The 24,956-nt window shown below is 44.8% G+C and overlaps 2 protein-coding genes across 5 annotated transcripts in view; both read right to left on the bottom strand.

Annotated features, from left to right (window-relative positions):
* Positions 1–24,956, bottom strand: part of RCBTB1 (RCC1 and BTB domain containing protein 1) — a 149,100-nt gene that overhangs the window by 95,090 nt on the left and 29,054 nt on the right. For 3 of the 4 annotated variants that reach the window (XM_079903179.1, XM_079903184.1, XM_079903181.1), the window contains exons 2-4: positions 13,123–13,261; positions 2,928–3,071; positions 2,636–2,779 (exon numbers count right to left, since the gene is read on the bottom strand). The gene's annotated coding sequence lies outside the window, so the exon portion shown is untranslated. The remainder of the gene's footprint in view (positions 1–2,635; positions 2,780–2,927; positions 3,072–13,122; positions 13,262–24,956) is intronic. The other variant, XM_079903180.1, reaches the window with a different exon arrangement.
* EBPL (EBP like) overlaps positions 11,330–24,956 on the bottom strand; it is a 42,954-nt gene continuing 29,327 nt past the window's right edge. Inside the window, exons 2-4 of the mRNA XM_079903190.1 lie at positions 20,863–20,932; positions 13,123–13,261; positions 11,330–11,835 (exon numbers count right to left, since the gene is read on the bottom strand). Coding sequence (XP_079759316.1) covers positions 11,595–11,835; positions 13,123–13,261; positions 20,863–20,932 — 450 coding nt within the window. The 3' untranslated portion in view covers positions 11,330–11,594. The remainder of the gene's footprint in view (positions 11,836–13,122; positions 13,262–20,862; positions 20,933–24,956) is intronic.

Below are 24,956 nucleotides of genomic sequence, written 5' to 3'. Positions count from 1 at the left end.
TCATCTCGTCCCTGTGTGCCACAGGTGAGCATGGTGGTATTATTGGCCCCAATTCTTCACTCCTTTCTCCATCCACACACTTGCTATGGCTTCATCATGGATGGAATGTCCTTCTTTGTCGATACTGGGGTTGGTCATATGACTTTCTTTGCCAATGGGATGTCAGTAGACAGACACAAGCAGGGGTTTGAAAAGTGCTTGCACACTGGGGTTTACCCTCTTCTGCCTCTGCCATCAGAAGAACAAGCTTCAGCTAACCTGCTGTCTAAGGAGGATAGGATGAGAGGCATGTAGCGCAAAACCACCGAGTGGTCCAGAGACCTGAAGTGAGTAGCAGAGCCACTGAGCCACTGCAGCCTTAGCAGAGTCGACCAGCTGAGCCCAGCCTGGATCAGTCAAATCCCGGATGACCCACAGAGCTCTGGAGACAAACGCTTATTGCTGCATATGCCACTGAGAAGATTTCTGTGGTTTTTTTCCCCCTCAGTGCTGGGTGACTAACACAGGCACTAAATGTTGGAAACCACCTATCTACAGTTTTATACCAAGATTTCACAGGTTTATAAAATAATGCTCAGGGGTGGTATCCCAAGGTCAAATCATAAAAAGAGCTTGAGTCTTTAATCATTTACGAGTTAAGGAAAAGAACTTTTAACCTCAGACAGGTGTGGCGGATGACAGAGATGTCCTACTTACTTAGCATATGCTTTGACACTTTTTACTGAAGACAGTCTAACATAAATGTGGCCACGCCGGGGGGATATGCACCCCTAGATGTTGAGGGTGAGCGTGCGGTGACAACGGCTACTTCTCAGTTATAAGTTGTGTGAAATTGCATATTAGACTTCTTAGATTCCTTAGTTTCCCAATTTCACATGCTCCCAGGAGGAGTCCCTGCCCACAGAACTCTCTCCCATCTTGGGGGTGTTTAGCTGATTCTAACTTAATGGGAATGTACTGATCAATGCTATGCTGAGAGCAGGTTTCAGTAAAGAATGAGGAGCAGGCAATGGGTTCTAAAAGCCAGAGATCCCAGAATGGATTCAAAGCAGTGACTCCTGTAGGACGTTGACCAAAGCAGAGAGGAGGAAAACATCATAACGCACAGGGGGAAATGCACCTTAGCTGGGCAGGACCCCCTGGGATTTAATCTCACCCAGTCCTGTAACAAACCACCCTCGTCCTGACTGCAGTGTCTCCTCTGCTTGGAATGGGGCTGCCAGCTGGGAGAGACTCAACCGAAACTCGGGGGTCTGGGGATGTGAAGAGGAGGGAAACCAGGGATGAAGGACAGGTAGATTCAAGGACTCTGGTTGACATCTTGCTTGGATTTAAGATAAAAAATAGGGTAATACATTCTCAGAATAGCCAGGGTAGCCAGGGCTGAAGTCTTCCAAATCAGGACTGAGGCTGTGTGTGGGACGGGTTCACTTAATAAAAGGCTCCTCCCAGGCCCAGGGCGCTCTAAGCAGATGTGGGGAAGCACAGGCTGAGGAACCAGAAGGGAGGAAAGGAGGGAAAAGCAAGAAGATCGCCGCCCAAGGGGCTCCTGGCCTCGAGGTGAGCGGCACCTCTGGGTGTGGATGGGGGCAGGGACGGGGGAGATGGCTGTGGCATCTCTGGGAGGATTTGGAGACACAGGGGAATCCTCCCCCACCTGCTGCCGCATGACGGCTCAGCTACCAGGCCAACTGGGAGGTGGTAGAAAGCCAGGGCTGAGTGGGATTAGCAGTGGGGAGATGGGCCAGGCGGGGCTGACTCATGATGGGATGAGCTCAGGTTCGCTTTCAGGAGGGATCAGTGTCCGAGGAGGTGTCATCGGGGGTGGATGCAGCCACGAGTTAAGGCAGCTGACAGCTCTCACGGCTCTCAGCTCTCATGGCCGTGGCATGGTTTGTGCCCGTGCTTCCCAAGGTAGGATCTGTGAAACACTAGCTCTGAAGGTTGCGAAGGGCTACTGGCCTGAAAAGAGGGTTCCATGGTCCAACAAGCTTGAGAAACGTGGGCTTAATGGAATTACACAGGTTTCTCCACTGTAGGACATCTCAGAGCCCTGAATATGATGATGGGAATAGGCGATCTCTAAAGCAAGGCAGGCGGGGGTATGGTATAGCACTTTTGATCATGACCACGGAACCCTTTCAACACAGAACGTGACTTCAGACTAGTGAACTACTGACGACGCTTTCTTACTGAACTACTGAAGCCGGAACCAACAGGAAAAAGACCTGGTTCCCACGTGTCACCTCCACCACCACCGCCAAGCCCCTCTCCACCAGTGAGGTCTACTTAGAGTTTCAGGGCCAACAGGCAAATAAACTGAGGTTCACGACAGATTCTATCCCCATGGCAAACTGAAGTGCTACCTACACAAAGCCACGGAGGCAGAGGTCCAGCTCTAAGGTACCCAGGCACCCAGCTGGGAGGCTGGGGCCCAGTGGGCCCACAGACCCATGGCAGCCCCACCCAAAACTAAGATCAGCCTGGCAGCGGCCCTATCCCCCAACTGGGGATAGACCTCGAGGCTCAGGCCTTCTCAGGCTTGGCTCTGGACATGGGAGGGGCAGCCGCGGAGAGGACACCCCAGGGGTCCAGCTCAGCTGGTCTGGGTGAAATGCAGGAGTCGGCAACTCACAGTCGTAGCTGTTTCCAGCTCCCGCACCGCAGGAGGCTCTGTCACCTGTTTTCCCAGTTTCCTCTGGTCTCTCCGGGTGCTGACAACGTTCCATCCAGGTGCTGACGAAAATCCCTCTTCTCTGAAGCACAAGCAGAATGTTTCCTTAGAAAGGAAACAAAAAGATTCCGAGGACAAGGAATCACAAAAGCCCCGATGCCACCAAGTAACAGCAGCGGGAAAGTAACTCAAACTCGGTCTCAGATGGTCAGACTGACAAAGCCTCCCGGCCCACAGGCTGCTTAATTTTTACCTTTTATTCTCTGTGATGTGCCTGCTCAGAAGCCCCAGGTTTCGGCCGGTTGCTCTGCTCCAGGCCTGGGCGCCTGGCACGTTTAATTGCTGATTCTGAGATTGTCTCTCACACGGAGCAGCGGCGATGTCGTATGTTCAGAACCTGGACAACAGACCCAGTCAAAAGCTAAATAAACGTGGAAGCGTTTACTTGGATCAGAACAGCGGGTGGAGTGTTTGATATGTGCTCATCCTCACAGGAGTGTGTGCCAGGTACCACGACTCCGTTTCTGGATAAGGAGACTCAGGAGCCAAGCAGCTGGGCCCCAAATCCCACGGCATGTGAGCCGGGGCAGTGGGTTCGAACTCAGCACCGCTTAGCGGCAAAACCGGCACAGCTCGGCTCCGGGTTCTGTCCCGTGTGCTCCCTGTGGCGCGGGACAGATGCTCACCTTTCGTGGCCAGTTCTTCTTCTGTAGAAGGAAGATGATAATCCCCGTCCACAGAGCGTGAGGGATTATCGTGAGGATCAGATAATACAACGAACAGAAAAGAGCTTTGAAGTGGAATGAATACAGGTGCAGGGCGTTAATAGGACCCAGTGTTTTCCTAGATACCAAACAACTTGGCATCCCAAAGGTTTCCACTTTCTCTAGTTCATGCTTACAAACTGACCAAGCAAAGGAAAAAGGCAGACAGATTCAAGAAGACGTACCAAGAACCTGAAAGCCTACAGGAGGTTAGGAAACAGACAGCCCCCCCCCCCCCAATTAGGAGGCTTTCAACTTGAACTTTGGAAGAGCTAACTCCCCCAGACCTCACCGCTGCCTCCTGCCCACACCCAATCCCACTCCTAAAGGCTCCACACACTAAAAATACCCCAGCCACCTGCTGCCCAGGCAGGCAGTAAATCACTGGCCCTCGAACACCAGAATCCAGGCCAGGCCTGGCCTGACGTGGCTGCTGGCGGCTGACACGCGCCAGATGGGGCAAGTCCACTTCTTCCCAGCCCGGCGGCCAGGGGGCCTGGGAGGAGAGTGCCCCCAGGAAGCAGAGGCACTGCTGCAGGTGCTTCCTGGGTGTAGGGTGATTGGAGGTGGGTGTGTCACAGGAGGAAACGGGGCTCCCTAGGAACGGGCAGTGGCTCCTACGGCGACAAGTATATATAGGATAAGGTCATCTCATCAAAATCCACAGATCAGCCACTCGACTGCTGTCCTATTACCCCAGGGCCACCAGATGTCACTGTTGCAGGGGGCATGAATATTTGTGGTCCCATCTCCGGACAAGCACTGGCTTTATGGAGACAGTTCAAACTGTGGGCACTCGGGGCACACCAGTGAGATCCATTTCCTGCTTCCAGTTCTTAGTGATTCGATCCCGCCCTCCCATCCCCACCCCCGGGACCAAAATCAGTCCGATGCCCAAAATGCAACCAAGAAATGCCAAAAACCTGTTCACAGTTACTTCCAGCACAATACAGTGAATCAGAAATGAGAGGCCAAGACAGAATATTTAATTTATTTTTAAACTAAAATGCATCATCAGCAAACACATTTGTGGGGAACAAGAAGTCATGTGCTGTCTGGAGTGTTGCTCAAATTTGAAAAAGTGGGGACCCTGAGAGCGCGTCCTCCACTTTGTCACCCCTCCCCCTAGAAAAACCAAAGCATTAAAGTTAACTGCTGCTACCTGACCACTTGGTCCAACCAGTGACAAATACTTACAGGACAATACAAAACACAAAATCAAAACAATGAAATTGAGAGCCTACTCAAGTATAATGAATAGACCTAGATGATCAGAAATGTGCTGAGGTTAAATTTTTGTTTCCATAAAATTGAATAATTTTCATAGCTTGCAGGCTTCTGGGAACATGTCTAACACTGTTGGGCTAGAAAGAGTACTTTTAAGTGAACTAGGTTCTAGTTCACTGAAAAGCTCTGTGGCCTTGGGCAGGTTATCTAACCCCTCTGAGCCTCAGTCTCCTCGTATATGAACTGGACCTGTCCAAGGCCCCTTTAAACAATATATGATTCTAGGATTCTAAGCGTGGCCTTGAGGGGCCCCTGTGTAGCTGGGAAGGTGGATGTCAAAAATAACAAAACAATACAGGGCCACTTAAGTGACACAGACAAGGGCTACGGGAATTCAGAGTCCTCCCCCTTCTGACTCCTGGGGGACTGAGGGAAGGCTTCTGGAGGGGAAGGGATTAAACACCTAAAAAGTAACACTGCAGCACGCTCAGCATACTGGATCCCTCCCTTGAAGAGTTGGGAGGTGGCCAATCCAATATTTTAAGATGTCAACTTGATCTGTGTGGACATAAACAAAATAAACGATAACTGCTACCTATCAACCTCTATAAGCGCATGAATTTCTCAAGAATGGGAGCATGTTCTGTAATACTATCCGGTTGGTTTTGTGTGTACATGTACAACTGCTACTTCTTAGATGATAAATCTGGGACAAGGGACAGAGAGGAAAGAAGGGGGGAGGTTAAAGTCCTTCTTCAAATGTTAAAAGCCTCCCCCAAATGTTAATACAAGCACAGACAAGAGCTTGAGAAATGGAAACTAAATTTGTAACAGTGGTTCTGTCTGATGATACTGGGGGTAATGATTATTTTTTTCTTTTTGCTTATCTGGATTTTCCATTTTTCAGCAACGGACATGAATCAATTGCATATTTTTTTTAATGCAAATATATTCCGGACAGATAATACCTCAAACCACTATCAGTTATTAGCATCTTAATGTGAATTAATGGATATGATTTGCTTCCTGCAGTGAAGTGGCAGTGGGATATGGATTTTGTTAGGTCGGGTCTGCCACTGGAAAGGGACAGAGGATGTAGAGTTTCCAAAAGCACAGTGGGTGGAGGAGGCCTGCCAGGCCCCTCCCTATTACCTCAAGGGCATTTTATTAAAAGTAAGAACAGCAACAGTTAACCTTTCTCATTCATGGTTTTGCCCAATTATTCTCATTATAAATTATTTATTTTTAGATCCAAACTCCAGCTTTCCAACCAAACAAAGAAAAAAGTGCTCATGGATTTTAAGAATAATTTGAGAAAAAAAAAGAAAACAAAGGATTCTTCTCCAAACTCTGTGCATTTTGGTTTCCACCAAGCCTTGTTTGGACAAAGTTTTATTTTACTATTTCATACTGCAGTCTGCAGATTCTTCCTGGAGCCTCCGTGCTAGCACTTCAGGAGTTGTAAAGCTGACATAATTAAATACAAGAAAACGTCATCATTTAGACTCTGATTTTAGATGGGTTATGCCGACAGTTGCCTCAACATTATCTGGAAAGGCAGAGCATGCAGAGGAAATTTCTAGTGTAAACAATACTGGGGAGTGATGGACAGTCTGAAGGAATCCAGTTACCATCCACATAAGCAATTCATAACTTATTGCAAATCATGTGATACGTTCATCCAAATATTCCTTCTATGGCTGGCTCCTAGGAAACGAATGTGATAGAAGCGGGGTGTGCGGGGGGGCGGATAGGGAAGTCAATGATTCCTAAGGTCCCAAGCAAAATTTAGACTTAAAATATATTTGAACTATCACCTCCAAGTAGCTGGAGATATCGAGGCTTGAGAAGAGGAACAATATTGAAGGCAGTGACTTATTTAATTGAATCTAAGATGCCATCAGATTATAAGATGGATTATAGTTTTGTAAGGAAAAAACACTGCCAACTCAATTATGACACATCAACTGTAGAATACATTCTAATTTTTAAAATGTTAAAATGTGGGTGGAAAATATCTATCTTAGAGTTAATGAAATACAGTATTACCTATGTCACCTTGCCCCTACCTTCCTGTCACAGGGAGATGGGCTTCTATTCTCAGTGACCTGTTAGACTTCATATGCGGACATCAATCTACCTTCCAACTCACTTAAGGGTTAAAACATTTAGATCTGTCCTTACTTGGCAGTAGAATGTATCTGTCCTCCAAGTTCCTGTCAGAGTCTATAATCTCCATTTCTCTCCCATCCAATACTCAGCAAAAACTCAGTTGAGAAAAAAATCGTGTTTTCAGGACTGTCTGCAGGATAGGCAGCCCATCCATTTTTCTCTACTCTGTTTACCCTCAGATTGAGCCAGATCAGCAGAGAGCAAAGTACTGGAAACAACTGGGTAATCCCTCATAGAAAGGTTTTTACAGACTCTCTCTCTGGCGTCCTGCCTTCAGCCCACGTGGGGGACACTGTTACAAACAGCCCGAGTTGTACTAAATTCTGTCGTCAAGGACATAGCGTCCTCTTCGTGAGGACCCACTGGAGACATATTTCAGGGCTTCATACCAGGAATCTTTAAAAATAAAATGTTTAAATTGAAGTATAACATATATCGACAAAAGCACACCATTCATAAAGGTACAGCTGAATGCATTATCGCAAATTGTAACAACCGCTCAAAGGAAAAAAATAAAACATTACCAGCACCTCAGAAGCCCCTTCATGGCTTCTCCCCATCACTATACCCACCCTCTTCCCCAGAGGCAATCTCTGTCGTGATCTTTAACATCACAGTTTTATCTGTTTTTGAACCTTACATTACAAAAATAGAATCATACAATATGTATCCTTTTAGTCTGGCTTCTTTCACTTATCACTATTTCTTTCACTTATCACTAATTCATCCATGTTGCTATGAGAAGTAGGTTGTTAATTTTCATTCCTATAATTTTCACTGTACAGTAGTCCATTGTATGTATATACCACAATCTACTCATTTAGGTTTTTTCCGGCTTGGGGTTATAATGCTACCATTCTGGTACACATAGTAAAGCACTTCTGCGAAGTATACCTAAGAGTCAGATTGCTGGGTTTCAGGGCTTGCACACGTTCAGTTTAATTTCAAAGTAGTTTTCCACTTTACATTCCACCAGCAGTGTATGAGAATTCCAGTGGTTCCACATCTTCACCAACCCTCATAATGGTCAGTCCTTTTAGTTTTAGCCATTTTTATAGGTGTATAGCAACATCTTATTGTGGCCTTAATTATCATTTCCTGAATTGCCTTCTCTTTTGTGAAGTATTTATTCAAATATCTTGTCAACTTTTCTATTAGATTGTCTTTCTCTAATTGATTTACCCATTGGGATAGGTCTTTTGTCAATTATATGTACTACAAATATCTTCTACCTTCTGGCTTTTTTTTTTTTTTCTTAATTTATTTTTGGCTGCGTTGGGTTTTCCTTACTGCATGTGGGCTTTCTCTAGTTGCGGTGTGCGGGCTTCTCATTGCGGTGGCTTCTCTTGTCGTGGAGCACAGGCTCTCGGTGTGTGGGCTTCAGTAGTTTTGGCACGCAGGCTCAGTAGTCGTGGCTCGCGGGCTCTAGAGCACAGGCTCAGTAGTTGTGGCACACGGGCTCAGCTGCTCTGCGGCACGTGGGATCCTCCCAGACCAGGGATCGAACCCGTGTCCCCTGCACTGGCAGGTGGATTCTTAACCACTGCACCACCAGGGAAGTCTCTGACTTCCTTTTTTATTCTCTTAATGGTGAATTCTGATGAGCAGAAGTACTTGATTTTAATGCAGTCAAAATGATTGCAGCTTTCTATATCCTTTTTAAGAATATATTCTTCCACTTTTTTTTCTTCTTGAAGATTTATTGTTTGCCTTTCACATTAAAATCAATAAGCCCGTGCACCTAGAGCCTGTGCTCCGCAACAAAGAGAAGGCACTGCAACGAGAAGCCCACGCACCACAACGAAGAGTAGCCCCCACTCGCCGGAACTAGAGAAAGCCCACACGCAGCAACAAAGACCCAACGCAGCCAAAAATGAATAAATAAATTAATTAAAAAAACTAAAATCAACAATTCACCTGGAGTTGATATTGTGCATGATGTGAGGTAAGGATCAAAATTCATTTTTACCACATGGACATGCAACTGAGCCAGCACCATTTATTGAAAAGACCATCCTTTCCCCATTGTTCTGCAGTGGCATGTTTTTCCTAAATCCAGTGTCCACATACAGGAAGGTCTGTTTCTGGACTTTCTAGTCTGTTCCGTTGGTCTACCCGTCTGTTGGCTTTCTGGTGCCAATACCACATTGCCTTAATTACTGTGGCTTTATATGAAGACTTGATGTATGGTAGAGCAAGTCCTCCAGCTTTATGCTTCTACAACATTGTCTTCGCCCTCTTGGCCCTTTGCATTGCCATAAAATATCTTAAAATCAACTTGTTACCATTTAAAAAATGACAAATAGGTAAATCTGTTGGGGTTTTGATTGGGATTACATTGAATCTATAGCTCAGTTTGGGGAGAACTGACTTCTTTGCAATATTGAGCCTTCCAATCCATGAACATGACATATCTCTCTACTTATTTAGGTCTTATTTAACTTCTCTCAATGTTTTATAGTTGTTTTTGTTTTCTGTGTAAGCCTTAATATCTTTCAATTTTCCCCTAAATATTAGAATGTTTTGATGCTATAGTAAATGGTATTTTTTTCCCTTTATTTATTTATTTATTTTTTTTGCGGTATGCGGGCCTCTCACCAACGTGGCCTCTCCCATTGCGGAGCACAGGCTCCGGACGCTCAGGCTCAGCAGCCATGGCTCACGGGCCCAGCCACTCCGTGGCATGTGGGATCTTCCCGGACCGGGGCACGAACCTGCGTCCCCTGAATTGGCAGGCGGACTCCCAACTGCTGTGCCACCAGGGAAGCCCGTAAATGGTATTTTTAAAAATTCTATTTTAATTGTTTATTGGCAACTGGTTTGTTTTTAATCTCATGAAAACGGAACTCTGTTACTCAGTGCTTCCCTATCTGATGTTCCATGAAACACCGTCCTACTTGTTAAAGTGGTCTGCTAAATATGTTGGGAAAAGCTGAGTTAAACAAGTTAATCTAGTTTCTTCACTGCAGGACTTCTAAAGTCTTTAATGTGCTAACGTAATATTCCTCAAACTTACTTGGCCAGACTTACTCAATATTCAATGAATATCATAGTCAGGTATCATTCAGGATAAAAGCATAGAAAACAGCAATTGCTCTAGGTGTTTTAAGCAGGAGGATTTAATAGAGGATGCTTATAAAAATCACTGGAGGACTCCAAGAGTGGGTGCTTGGCTCAGCTTCTAGGAATGGCTCCCAAATGTCCACAAGATGGACCCTCCCAAGGCAGGCACTGCCAGCGAGGCCACCACTGGAGCTCCTCAGCCCGCAAACCCTTTACTCCTACTGCCCCAACCACAACTGCCTCTCAGTACCCACGAGGTTGAACGCTCGATGTGCTAACGCTCCAAACCCTCACGTTTCCATAGTCATAGACATTACCTGTCGCCACAAAACAGCAAAAGTAAAAAAGGAACAGCTGAAAACGGTCTCCATGCTTTCACCCTCCAAACCGCTCACAAGCACCTCTGAAAGGTGACAGCAATTTTGCATCCAGGACCACAACCTGCAGCTCTCTGCAGGATAAGAGGACACCTAGAAGGAGGGGGAATGCAGACTGAGCTAAGACTGAGCTAAGTGACAGCATCCACCACAACCAACCAAGTGCTTGGTGTATAGGCCGGGCACCCTTCTAGGCAGAGAACACATCTGTGAGCCAACAGGCTAGTAAGAAAGCCAGGTGTTGAACAAGTTAATGTAAGTACCCGCTCCCCACCTCTGACGGAAGTGCTATAGCCATCTGCCAAAACGAGTGTTTTCTGAAACATAGGGTGATCATGTCTCCCTCTTGGTACTGAAGGTAAGCGTTACACTTATGCTTCACTTCTATCAGTTACATACGACGTCACGGCATGCATTCTGCATATTAATTTTACCTTCATCTTATTGTTTCTCACTCATTTTCCCTATGTTCCTATTTCCTGATTTACTTTTTTTTTTTTTTTTTTTTCCCGGTACGCGGGCCTCTCACCGCTGTGGTCTCTCCCGTTGTGGAGCACAGGCTCTGGACGCGCAGGCTCAGCGGCCATGGCTCACGGGCCCAGCCGCTCTGCGGCATGTGGGATCTTCCCGGACCGGGGCATGAACCCGCGTCCCCTGCATCGCCAGGTGGACTCTCAACCACTGCGCCATCAGGGAAGCCCCCCGATTTACTTTTTATCGTATTTTTGTAAGGTATCTTAAATCTTCCTCCTTAAAAAAGGACAGATATAAATCAATCATCTGTGTGAAACCCCAATGTTCACCCATGAGGAGTTACCCCACTCACAGATTCCTTCCACTATCATTTTTGTTGGCTTCACAAATTTGATAAAGTACAAAACAGAAGCACTCATTTCATTCCTGGTTTCACTCTGGTAACCAGAAGACTGAAGGGAAGATCAAAGGTTGAGGCAACAACATGCTCTTTGAAATAAAAAATTAATATAACATGCTCTACAGCATTTCATGATAATTGGCTTTATTAACGTAGAACAATTAATGCTAGCCATAAAAGTATATCATTACATGTGTTATTATTACAAGTTAAAATTTATTCTCTGTTCCCTGTATTGCCATTTAACTGGAAAAAACAACAGACAAAACTTGTCAACCTTACAGTCCATTTGAAATTGATTCAACTGAAAGCAATTAGCTTGTTCAAGAATGACAATATAAAAGAAAAGTATACACTGGAATGTATTACATTCTGGCCCAACAAACAGGTTTGATTCATTCTGGCTCATAAAGCACGCTGATGGTGTTTATGATTTTGAAAATTCACTGAAACTTTTTGCCTGAATTGAATCCTCTGTGATGCATTTTCTTGAGTTCTACCCATGACTGCCACAGTAACAGTCCTGGGATCAGAACCCAAACACCATTGAAAAATACCAGGTAGACCCAAAAGTAGAGCCAATTGTTGGTGTTGAGGTTGGGGCTTCCCATAAGCCAGTCTGGGCAGAAGGTCATCCACCCGCCATACAGTTCACACACACACAGGGTGATCTGTATGAAATGCCTGTTAGAGAGAAAGAGACAAGGGATGAAACCGCCAGCAGCATCAACAGTCTTCCACGGCAGAAAACCTCCCTGAAGTTGGACCTCAGGTTTTACGTAGAGCTCCTTTGATGGGGCAAATTGATAATTAATGAAGACCCATGCTTTCCTTGGAGAAGCAATAGTGCCTTTCCTAGAAGATTATCCTCAGAGTTAAAGAAGGTCTCTTGGGTATCCTGTCCTATTCTTCGGAAGATTTGGTGAGGTCACAACTGACCCGGTAAAGAGAGACCTGGATGTGAATCTCTCTATGAGCTGCAATTTCACCTGTTGTAAAAGGGAGAATAATAGTCCCTTCCTCGAATAATATTGTGGAGATTAAATGAGATATGTAGATAAAGCACTGTGCCCGGCACATATTCAACAATGCATATGTGTTAAATGTTTGAAATAATAAACAAATGGGTGCATGTAGTAAATCTACAACCACGAGCATGGAGTCAAAGACATGGAAGGCACCCAGGAGAAATTTAATTCTTCCTGCCAACGCTCTATGTAAAACTGGGTGGGGGAAATTGGATTAAATGACCTTTGAGGTCTCTTTCAAATCTGAAATTTTATGATGAAGCTTTACATAAGACTTCTTCTTTGATCCAAGATGGTGGAAAATGGAATGCCGTTGTGCCTACTTGACACTGTTTTAGGGAATCATCCCCAGGATAGCAATCTGTTTGTCCCAGGTCACCCCGTCCCTAAGATGGAGAGGAAGGAAAGGGAGGGAGGAAGCGGAGTTTAAAGTTCCAGGGTCTGACTGATGGACGGTTAATCTGCCATCTTTCTGTTTCGTCTCCTCACTCTTCTGCTTTCCTCATACCCTCCACAGCCTGCTTCTGGAAAGATTTCTTATTTATCTTGCATGTCTACCTCAGAATTACATGAGAGATTTTTCTTTGTGTCAAGCGGAATGGGAGTTTTCTAGAATGAGTTGGAGGGAAAGGATGCAAATATTACCTTTTGATTCTCCAAAATATTGGTGGCAAATCATCCAATGCTGTCACTCACCACTGTGCTTGTCTATACAGCACCTAGGTTGTCAATACAATCATATTTCTCATATTTTTTTTATTTTGAATGGTCTGAAATTATCCTGGTGGCACCATGATCCTTAACTAATATCTAACAATTTTTGTTTCTAGTCTACTTTTTGTCTAACAAAGAACTCTGGTCATTATCCCCTCCAAATGTCACACTGGCGTTGGGACAGCTAATGTTCCTCCTCTTTTCCGTAGGACAGGAGAAGAGCACTTACCGATAATGTTTCCCTTTGACGATGGCATAAATGAGAACCAATGCCAGAAACCCTCCCAGGACGACAGTCAGAATTTCCAAAGACACAATGGTTGGATCCAAATAAAGCCATCTCGCGTCAGCTTTGCCATATTCTTTCCCTGAAAACAAAATACATTTTGTTACTCATCTGGCAATCATTTTTATGACAGAGGAAATGACCTTCTTTTCCCCGTTAGGAGGAGATAAAAGAGTAACTACCACTCTCTCTGTAGTCTTCATTATGCCTTAGTGGAAGGCAAGAGAGGCCCTATGATGAAAACGCATTTGCCACCGGACACAAGTAATAACAACAATATCATGTTATATTTGTAAAATGATTTGCATTTTCCAAAGTGCTTTCACACGTGTGCCCTCTTCACCCTCTCCCTTTTCATCGTAAGCAGCAGAATTCTACATCAGTTTGACACAGTCAGACTTTGCAAAGATAATCTTTAATAGTTATCTTGGTAAATGCATTATAATTCCTTACGTCAAAATTTCAACATGAAGTCTGTATTAGTTAGATGTGGGAAAATTATTATTAAGGAAATGTTTATAAAAAGACACGTTTATTAGGGATTGAAGAGGAATTGAGTGCTGGGGAGGCAGCAGGGAGGGGAGGGGAGGACAGTAACACAGCCTGGACTACAGAATGAATCCTAAATGGGCAAAGGAGCATTTCGGTCTGCTACAGGGACAGAATTCACTAACACAGCTACCACGAAACTGTGCTGACCAGGGAGCAGGTGTGCCCTAAGAAATCTTTCCAGGCCCCGTTATCAGGATGCTTACTTCTAGGAAGCACCATGAGGTCAGATAGTCTTTTTAGTGAAGGACCAAGGGCCATGCACTAGATGAAGTCATATTCCCCTCCCTCCCTCCCTCCTTCTCTCTTCTTTCCTTCCTTCTTTCTTTCTCTCTTTCCTTCCTCCCCACCTCCCCCCCCCCCACCTCTTTCTCTCTGTCTCTCTTTCCTTTTTACTTTAACAAAGTAATACGTGCTGGTCCTAAGATCTCAAATAACCAGAGGAAAAAAAAACCCAAAACCCTCTTCTCTCCCTTTAACTACTGTTCTCACATTACTTAGAAAAGGTATGAATGGTCAAAAATTAGCTGCGTGATCTGATTGGTCTGAGCAGCACAAAGCAATAGTCTCTTTTTTTTTACATCTTTATTGGAGTGTAATTGCTTTACAATGGTGTGTTAGTTTCTGCTTTATAACAAAGTGAATCAGTTATACATATACATATGTTCCCATAACTCTTCCCTCTTGCATCTCCCTCCCTCCCACCCTCCCTATCCCACCCGCTAGGTGGTCACAAAGCACCGAGCTGATCTGCCTGTGCTATGCAGCTGCTTCCCACTAGCTATCTATTTTACGTTTGGTAGTGTATATACGTCCATGCCACTCTCTCACTTTGTCCCAGCTTACCCTTCCCCCTCCAACTTAAGTGTCCATCATCGGATGAACGGATAAAGAAGATGTGGCACATATATACAATGGAATATTACTCAGCCATAAAAAGAAGCAATAGTCTCTTAATGGTTAGAGTTAGGATCCCTCCAGGGCCAGGGACAAAGGGTTCCCATGAAAGGCTGTCCCCAGAGAAAGGACACGCCAGTAAACACGATTAGCTATTTAATGAGATAACACACAGACACACGCTGAGCAGAGATTCTGTGAAAGGCCAGACGCAACTGGCAGACAAGGCAGAGCCGTCCAGCCTGTCCTTAGCCGACTGCCTGCCATGACCTAACTGGAAAACATCATAGTGAAAGTAAAAGTTTTCCCTATAAATTTAAACATAGATACAGGGCTTCCCTCGTGGCTCAGTGGTTAAGAATCTGTCTGCCAATGCAGGGGACACAGGCTCGAGCCCTGGTCTGGGAAGATCCCACATGCTGGGGAGCAACTAAGCCCGTGTGCCACAACTACTGAGCCTGCGCTCTAGACCCTGCAAGCCACAACTACTGAGCCTGCACGCCACAACTACTGAAGTCCACGTGCCTAGAGTCCATGGAGACTCCGCAACAAGAGAAGCCACCGCAATGAGAAGCCCACGCACCGCAGCGAAGAGTAGCCCCCACTCGCTGCAACCAGAGAAAGCCCGGGCGCAGCAACAAAGACCCAATGCAGTCAAAAATAAATAAATAAAATAAATTAAATTAATTAAAAAAAACACATAGATACAATAGGTGAAATATACTATCTAGTGTAGCCAAAATCTAAGAAAATATCACAAGTAAAAGGTCAATGCTTTAGGAGCTAAGAGATTAGTGGGTGTTTAGACATTCACAAAAATAACCCCATTCATTCATTCTTTTTTAAAAAAAATTTTGATTTATTTATGTTTTGGCCACGTGGCATGTGAGATCTTAGTTCCCTGACCAGGGATCGAACCCATGCCCCCTGCATTAGAAGTACAGGGTCTAACCACTGGACCTCCAGGGAAGTCCCCTTCATTCATTCTTTAATTCAACAATTATTTTGTAGCGTATAGACGCCTCTATGCTAGGTCTCAAGAATGCAGCAGCGACCAGGACACAAAGTCTGCTGCTGGTGGTTCATACTGTAGCGAGCTCAAACCATGTAATAAGTGACGGGGACAGAGAATAGGGACATGGAGAAAAGGCACTGCACAAGCTAGGAGATGAGGTGTTCTGATCGCTTCCTCTTCACCCTACACGCGAGGGAAGGGTTCCCGCCCTGGGCTTATGCGGTGGCTTAACACCCCACAGGTGACACTGGGCAGATGAGGTTGATGGCCCTTCCTTAGTCACAGAACACTCGCAGGCTCGGGGAGAAGCACACTGTGCCGCGTGGGGCTGCCCTAGGAACTGGAGTGAACGAGGAGGGACTGTGGGAGGTGGGCTCTGCAGTAACACCAGGGGGGTGACCCCCGGTCCCCGCGGCAGGATGTGATAGGATTGTTTGAGTAATTCTGAGGGCTGGCAGGGAACTGAAGCCGGCTCCTCAGGGGTACGCAGGCACCGTGCTGGTTCCGGAGACCAGGAGGGCTGCTTGTCTAGGGACCTTATATGAGGAAGCAGGGTGCAGAGGGGCCTGGCACTTACGACATCTGAGGCCCTCTGGATTTTACCAGACGTCAAGGCACACATAATCTGGGATCTTAATCTCAGGCCTTTCTCTTAGTCCCGTACCTTCCACAGTGTCAGAAATCAAGGCTTTGGATTGGGATGAAGGTGAGGATGACCAGCAGGCAAGATCAGCGGGCAGCCCATCCTGATTTCTGTCCTGAAGGGCACCTGGTCCAGTCTCAAGGGCCAGTTGGATGAGGGTGTCATATAACAGGACCCCCGTGTGGCCTGTCAATTCCTCCCCCTTGGGGAAGTGTGTGACGATATGTATGAACTGAAACACAGCTCCCATCCCCTAAACCAAAAGGTCTCTTCTAAATTACAGAAATAAAGCACATTTGCACGAAAAAAAAAATCTCAGGGCTTACATCACAAGAGGCGAGCCTTGAACTGGGGGAGGGAGAGGGTATCTCGGGGAGGAGTTTGAGCAAAGGCCTGGGGCTGAGAGCGCTCGGTGTGTCTGAAACTGCAGGAAATTCAGCAAAGCTGAAGGAGACAGCGTGTGTGTAAGTGAAAGTGGGGGGAAGGGGGGTGGGGACAGGCACTGGAAGCAGGCCCTGCTATCTGCTGGCCCCAGTGGATCAAGCCTCTGGCATCTCCTCATCTACTGCTTAACCTTGACCAACTCTTTGCAGGTTAAACACCTACAACAGCGAAAGGGCAAACAGAGCATTAATAAACCTAATGATGTGATCCTCATCCTTTATCTTGGGACTGACTGCCAGGCTCAGGAAGAGGTTTAGAGGGAAAGATGCACACGAAGGGCTGGAGGTTTCCAGTAGCCAAGCCACGGCTGTGCCCTTTGCCACAGAGTGGAGATTAGGGGCACAACTCTTCTTGACCAAACTCAAGGCAGCCTCCTCCAAGCCCTCTTCTCCAAAAGGTCTCGACCTTGGGCTCTGTGCTTGGCCCACTTAGTCCAGTTTCAACAAGAATCCTGCTGCGTAAGTTTAGTGAAAATCCTTCACTCTTGGTATCTGATCACTCCCCCCAACCCCCAGTTTTATTGAGATATTACTGACATACAGCACTGTGTAAGTTTAAGGTATACGGCATAATGAATTGACTTACATATATTGTGAAATGATTACCACAATAAGTTTAATGACATCCATCATGTCATATAGATACAAAAAAAAAGAAAAAGAAAAAATGTTTTTTTCCTTGTGGTGAGAACTCTTAGGATTTATTCTCTTAACAACTTTCAAATATGCCATACAGTAGTGTTAATTATGTGGTACATTACATCCCTAGTACTTATTTATCATAGAACTAGAAGTGTGTACCTTTTTTTAAAAAATAAATTTATTTATTTTTCTATTTATTTTTGGCTGCGTTGGGTCTTCGTTGCTGCGTGCAGGCTTTCTCTAGTTGCGGCGAGTGGGGGCTACTCTCCGTTGTGGTACATGGGCTTCTCATTGCGGTGGCTTCTCTTGTTGTGGAGCACAGGCTCTAGGCACGCGGGCCTCACTAGTTGTGGCACGCGGGCCTCACTAGTTGTGGCTCGCGGGCTTAGTTGCTCCGCAGCATGTGGGATCTTCCCAGACCAGGGCTCGAACCTGTGTCCCCTGCACTGGCAGGCGGATTCTTAACCACTGTACCAGCAGGGAAGTCCAGAATTTTGTACCTTTTGAACATCTTCATCCAATTCCCCCACTCCACAGTCCTTGCCTCTGGTAACCACAAATCTGATCTCTTTTTCTATGAGTTTGGGTTGTTTGTTTTTTAGATTCCACATATGAGATATTACAGTTTTTGTTTTTTTCTGTCTAGCTTATTTCACTTAGCATAATGTCTGCAAGGCCCATCCATGCTGTCACAAATGGCAGGATTTCCTTCTTTTTATGGCTGAATAATATTCCACTGTATATATACACCACAACTTATTTATCCACTCCTCTGTCAATGGACACTTAGGCTGTTTCCATGTCTTGGCTATTGTAGATACTGCTGCTACGAACATGGGAGTGTAGATAATCTTGATATCTGATCAAATTCCTCATCTCCCACCCTCTGTATCTTAATACCCTGGCCTGCCTTCAGCAAGGATCCTGTTGAGTCAGTCTATCAAGAGTCCCACAGCCTTGATGTTTCTTCTCAGTAATTTTCCATCCTCTGACCCCAACCCTGCTCCTTGCCTATGAATCTCCACCTGTCCTTGTCTTTAGAGTTGAGCCCAATCTCTCTCCCATTGCCATAGTCCCTCTTGAACAAAGTCTTCCTTACCATCTTTAACAAGTTCTACAACCTGCTGAATCAAAGGACAGTCCACAGATCAATATATGGGAGGCCCTACCCCAGACCCTCTGAATAAGAATCTGCATTTTAACAAGAACCCCAGGCAATCTGTGTACTTTAAAGTCCAAGAAGCACTACTTGACATTATCTACTAGATTTTCACTTTCACACTAATAAAGGGTACCTCCATTAAATGAATTTTCACTTTTTTTAAAAAAATTAATTAATTAATTAATTAATTAATTTTTGGCTGCGTTGGGTCTTCATTGCTGCACGCAGGCTTTCTTTTTAGTTGCAGCGAGTGGGAGCTACCCTTCGTTGCGGTGCACAGGCCTCTCATTAAGGTGGCTTCTCTTGTTGTGGAGCACGGGCTCTCGGTGTGCGGGCTTCAGTAGTTGTGGCACATGGGCTCAGTAGTTGTGGCTCGTGAGCTGTAGAGTGCAGGCTGAGTAGTTGTGGCGCACAGGCTTAGTTGCTCCGAGGCATGTGGGATCCTCCCGGACTAGGGCTCGAACCCGTGTCCCCTGCATTGGCAGGAGGATTCTTAACCACTGCGCCACCAGGGAAGCCCGAGTTTTCATTTTTTGAAGGTGAAAATGTAGACTGAAGATGACTGATAAAGATCGAATTAGATATTTGCATTTCATGGGACTGAGCCAAATCTGGGCTGTTTGCTTTCTCTGAGGCTGAGCAGGGCAGCCGGGGTAGGAGGACAGTGACTTGAGCTGGAATTCTCAACCCCAGACTTCCCTAGCAGTTCTCAAGCACAGTTTAATCTGGCAGACTCGCCAGAAAGCTGCACAGCTGCATATTCCTTAGCCCGTGGAACTGAGCGGGTGGCCTCAAGATGTGGGACTCAGGGCTTCCCTGGTGGCGCAGTGGTTGAGAGTCTGCCTGACGATGCAGGGGACGCGGGTTCGTGCCCCGGTCCGGGAAGATCCCACATGCCACGAAGTGGCTGGGCCGGTGAGCCATGGCCGCTGAGCCTGTGCGTCCGGAGCCTGTGCTCCACAACGGGAGAGGCCACAACAGTGAGAGAGGCCCGTGTACCGAAAAAAAAAAAAAAAAAGTTGTGGGACTCAGGCGCCCTGAGCTACCATGGCTAGGACCTGACGGACATCAAAGATAACATGTGTTTTGCTTTGGGAAGCACTAATTGTGGCTGACTCAATTCTCTAGAAGAGTTTTACAACACTAGTGGTGAACAGGAGTCCAGATCCTGGCTGGAGGACACGATTTCAGAATTGTGGGAGAAATGAGATAAACAATGCAGATTTTCAGATGCAAAATCTGAAAGAAGTTATCCTGCACAAGGCAGCTCTATAATAGTGGCAAAGAACCCAGTTGCTGCACAGCTCATTTATTTGTCAGTACTGACACAGCACATTGGAGGTAGTTGATACTGACTGACTGAATGTTGATTGATTTACAGCAACATGACGAAGATAGGGAAAACTAGTTAATATCTCTGCAGAGCAGGAAGATTTCTGGAAATTATCTACAAGACCATATATATATACATATATATGTGTATATATATATATATATGTATATATATGAAAGTTAATAATAAAAATATGGAAAACACCCAGTTTAAATACTGCAAACTCCTCAATCTGCACTCACTATAAACATTTGAAATTATAGGGCTTCCCTGGTGGTGCAGTGGTTAAGAATCCGCCTGCCAATGCAGGGGTACACGGGTTCGAGCCCTGGTCGGGGAATATCCCACATGCCGTGGAGCAACTAAGCCTGTGCACCACAACTACTGAGCCTGTGCTTTAGAGCCTGTGAGCCACAACTACTGAGCCCGCGAGCCACAACTACTGAAGCCCGCACACCTAGAGTCCGTGCTCTGCGACAAGAGAAGCCACTGCCATTAGAAGCCGGCACACTGCAATGAAGAGTGGCATCTGCTTGCCACAACTAGAGAAAGCCCATGCACAGCAACGAAGACCCAGTGCAGCCAAAAATAAATAAATTAAATAAATAAAAACAAAAATTTGAAATTATAGCTTTATTGAGATATAATTCACATGCCAGACCTGTGTTTTTAAATCTGTTTAAAGTGTATAATTCAACAAGTTTTAGTATATTCTCAGATTTGAATCACCACAAATCGTGTAATTTTATAATGTTTCTACCCCAAAAAAGAAACCTGTACCCATTATCAGTCACTCCCCATTTCTGGCCTATGATCCCGCCCCCTCCCCACACACCCAGGCAACCACTAATCTATAATTTTTCTCTATAGATTTGCCTAACCTGGACATTTCATGTAAATAGAATCATACAGCATGGGTACAGGTACTCATTTAATTGACAGCCATACTTGCAATTAATCCCTCAAACATGGCAAATGCAAACGTTTTAAATTACTTACACAACGAAGCGATCAAGGCATCAGAATCTGTGATGTTTCCTACCAAAGACAAGTAGACAAAAGGGCCTTCCTAGAGAGAAGAAAACGAAAACATGCTCTAATTTAGCATCACAACCACAGGATGGTACCACAGTGTGGCCAGCGTCCCCTGCCCTGCCCCACACCACACAGTCCCGGTGTGCGTGCGTGGGTTCCTGGAGCCTGGCTCCCTGAACTTGGAAATGGATATGTCCAAAGGGAATGTTTATATATAATAAATGTCAGTTTTCAATGATTGGCATTATAAAATCAGAGGTGTGCCCTGATGGGGAAAATATAAGTTGAAGATTTTGCACAAGAAAAGAGCTTAAATGGTATATTAAATAAGCTAGACTCTGGATTAATCCAGGGATTTTACACTGTTGAGAAGCACCTCACAGTACTTCATTTTGTCTCACCTCAAAAAAATCCAAGATCTCTCTTAACAAAAGTGGCATTCAAATATCTATATCAGAGCTGAACTAGTTGTTTTTCCTGCACAAGGGCAAATTTAGGAAAATTAGAAATGCTTACAGGCTATATTTAAAATTTAAGGTAATGAAAAAGCTGCAATTATACTTTGAACAAATTTTGTTCCTGGTCAATACAACCCTTCTCATTTCTTTTTACCAAAACAATCACTTATGTGACATCAAAATTGTGTCTCCGCCTAATCCCCGAGGTCACTTCTAGTACAACTTCCCAGAGGCAACCACATTTAACCACTTCTGTCTGTAGTTCTGGCAACCATTTTCATAACATGTAATATACTTATATTACTATTTCTTTAGACATTATCAACTGAAAATCATCCTGAAATTACAGTATAATTTATGCTGTTCCCCTTCCCCTTCCCTTCTTCCAATTTTTGATACTAGGGGAGGAAAAACTTCCTTCTACCCTCTTAGGTTCTGTAGCTGGCCTAAGAATTAACCGACATAAACAGATTAAAAAGAAAAGCATACATATCATATTTAATATTTTTACATGTACATGGGAGTCTTTGAAGGGAAAATGAAGACCTGAATAAGCTGTTAGGCCCCAAAACTTATATGTCTTTTTACACAAAGAACAATAAACTGCAGGGATGTGACAAGACCAAGGGGCTTGAGCTGAGGACAGCAAATTGTGAGAAAGTGACTAGGAGATACATGGGGAGAAAGTAATGGAAGACAAGGGTTATTTTGGTAGGTTTATTTGTACAGGACCACTTCAGCACTGACACCCAGTCCCCAGTGATAAGAATGTTCTTTTCTTCCTGGTAAAGGGAGGGCACCTTTCTCATGGGAAGTTCAAAGACCTGATTTTAGGTAGAAAGAGGGAGGTCAGAGAGCCCTTCCTGCATCTACAGTTTCTCAATTGCCTTCAGTTCAAAATAATCAATATGCCAAAGGGGTATATTTTGGAGTAGCATATTCTGAATCCCTTTAATAGCTATATGAATTCTCTTTTTTTTAAAAAAAAATTATTTATTTATTTATTTTGGCTGTGCCGGGTCTTAGTTGTGGCATGCAGGATCTTTAGTTGTGGCATGCGAACTCTTAGTTGTGGCATGAGGGATCTAGTTCCCTGACCAGGGACTGAACCCGGGCCCCCTGCATTGGGAGCTTGGAGTCTTACCCACTGGACCACCAGGGAAGTCCCTATATGAATTCTCTTTAATTCTTCTATTAGTTATCCAAATGTGTAACTTATGTAGTAAACTTTGGGGAATTCCCTGGCCGTCCAGTGCTTAGGACTCCTCGCTTTCACTGCCGAGGATGTGGGTTCAGTCCCTGGTCAGGGAACTAAGATCCTGCAAGGCGCTTCGTGTGGCCAAAAAACAAAAAAAAAGTAAACTTAAAGCCTCAGCTTACCCACTCATCAATATTGTGCAGTATTTGGACTTCTTACGATATCAGACAAGCATGAGAACACCCACCATCCTCTCTCCCTCTCCTCCCCATTTCCAACTCTCAACCTCTGTCCACTTTGCTTGTATGTTGTTGAAATTGACTGCATTTCCATTCAATCAACAGCATTTACAATATGGTGATTATGTAAATAGTGTTCACTGCAATGGGCCACAACTTCTTCCTCTACAAACCCAGTATTTTTGTCACTTAAGAAGAATGTGGCAAATGGAATATTTTTTCTTACACTCATACATTTCTCAAAATCAGGCTACATTTTATTTTATTCGTTTCATGCTACAGTTTAGTTTGCTTCATATCTGGGCCATGACTTTGTTATAGATATTTTTGTTTATGCTACAGTTTGTAATTGCCTTTCTTTTTCTCTAATTGAGAGAAGAAACCTGACTTTCTCCCCATCTCATTAATACATCTTCCAGCTATTTATCCATTCCAATCTTTGCTGAACAGAGGCTTTGAAACTGGTTTATTTTCTCTTTTCTTGACATTCTGTAAGTTACTTAATTGGTAAGTGTGGTTTATTTCAGAGCATATGTAAAAATTATATTCCTTAAAGGAGATTTTAAAAAATTACATGTGAGATAAACAATGTTTTTAAACAAGAAGTACTCCCCATCCACTCTGCAACTCCTTATTTTCACCAATTGATCTTTTTTTTTTTTTTTTTGCAGTACGCCGGCCTCTCACTGCTGTGGCCTCTCTCGTTGCGGAGCACAGGCTCTGGACACAGAGGCTCAGCGGCCATGGCTCACGGGCCCAGCCGCTCCGCGGCATGTGGGACCCTCCCGGAGCGGGGCACGAACCCGCGTCCCCTGCATCAGCAGGCGGACTCTCAACCACTGCGCCACCAGGGAAGCCCATGATCTTTTTATTTTTAGCAGAGCCATAGGAAATCCACACCACTTCCCTGGCGTGACCTGGGAACTTTCTAGACAAAACACATCCACTGACTGGCCAGTAGGGGCCACAAGACTGAGCTGAATTTGATCCTCTCTAGGCCTCAGTACATCTATCTGTGAGATGAAGGACTTCCCAAAATTAGATTGTTGATCTCATCCTAAAACTAGATGTGACTTCCACTAGCAGCCTCTTCAACTGGGGCCATCAGCAAACATGGACACAGACGTCCAGTCTAGAATCTTTCCTCAGAAGCAATTCCCTGGGTAAGAGCAGCATGGAAACCTGGAATCTATAACATGCAGGGACCCAGGAGTGTATACCAAATTTGTTCCCTTTTATATCTACCTGTTGGAGTTCTACTCCTTTTTCAAATCCCAGCTCAAACCCTCCTTTTTCCAAGAAACCTTCCCAAACTTCCTGGTAAAAATTAATTTCTCCCTCTCCCTTGTTACTAAATTTGTGTTTCTGTAATCAACTGTCTGCTGGTGGTGGATCTCCAGTGCCCATTAGATCATACATCTTGGGGGCCTGGGATGTTGTCTTCTCTGTCTTAGAATCCTCAAGAACCCAGGGTGGTATTTTGTGTCTGCTAACCTTGATTTAATGACAAGTCCACGTAATGAATTACTTAGAAAGAAAGGTGCCCTGTGGGGCTTTTAGAAGGCACTATATATTTCTTACTGTATTACTACTCTAAGTGTAAAGGCAGTATAGCATATAAAGTATAATGAACATATCCACCCTCCAAATGCTGATCAGATGTTACCTCCTCCAGGAAACAAGCCTTCACTAATTCTCTTGATAGGAGGTAGATGTCTTTCCTGAACAGAATCCTGCTTATTTGTCTCCTCCTCAAAACCATCAGTTCTTTAGGGTAAGTCTTTGCCTTTGTCTCTGTATTCCAGATGCCTGATAGATGGGACATGCTAAAAAATGCTTACTAAAAGAATAAGAAATAAAAGGAAGGGTGGAGGGAATGAGTTAAAAGAAAAAACAAAACACAAACCCAATTTAATTAGAAAATGGGCAAAAGAAATGAAGAGACATTTCACCAAAGAGAATATACAGGTAACAAACATATGAAAAGATGTTCAACATTGCTAGCCATCAGGGAAATGCCAATTAAAAACACAATGAGAGTACTTCCCTGGTGGCGCAGTGGTTAAGAATCTGCCTGCCAATGCAGGGGACATGGGTTCGAGCCCTGGTCTGGGAAGATCCCACATGCCGCGGAGCAACTAAGCCTATGCGCCACAAGTACTG

Source organism: Stenella coeruleoalba (genome assembly GCF_951394435.1).
Source record: "Stenella coeruleoalba genome assembly, chromosome: 18".
Lineage (NCBI taxonomy): Eukaryota > Metazoa > Chordata > Mammalia > Artiodactyla > Delphinidae > Stenella > Stenella coeruleoalba.
This window is presented reverse-complemented; position numbering and strand designations above follow the sequence as displayed.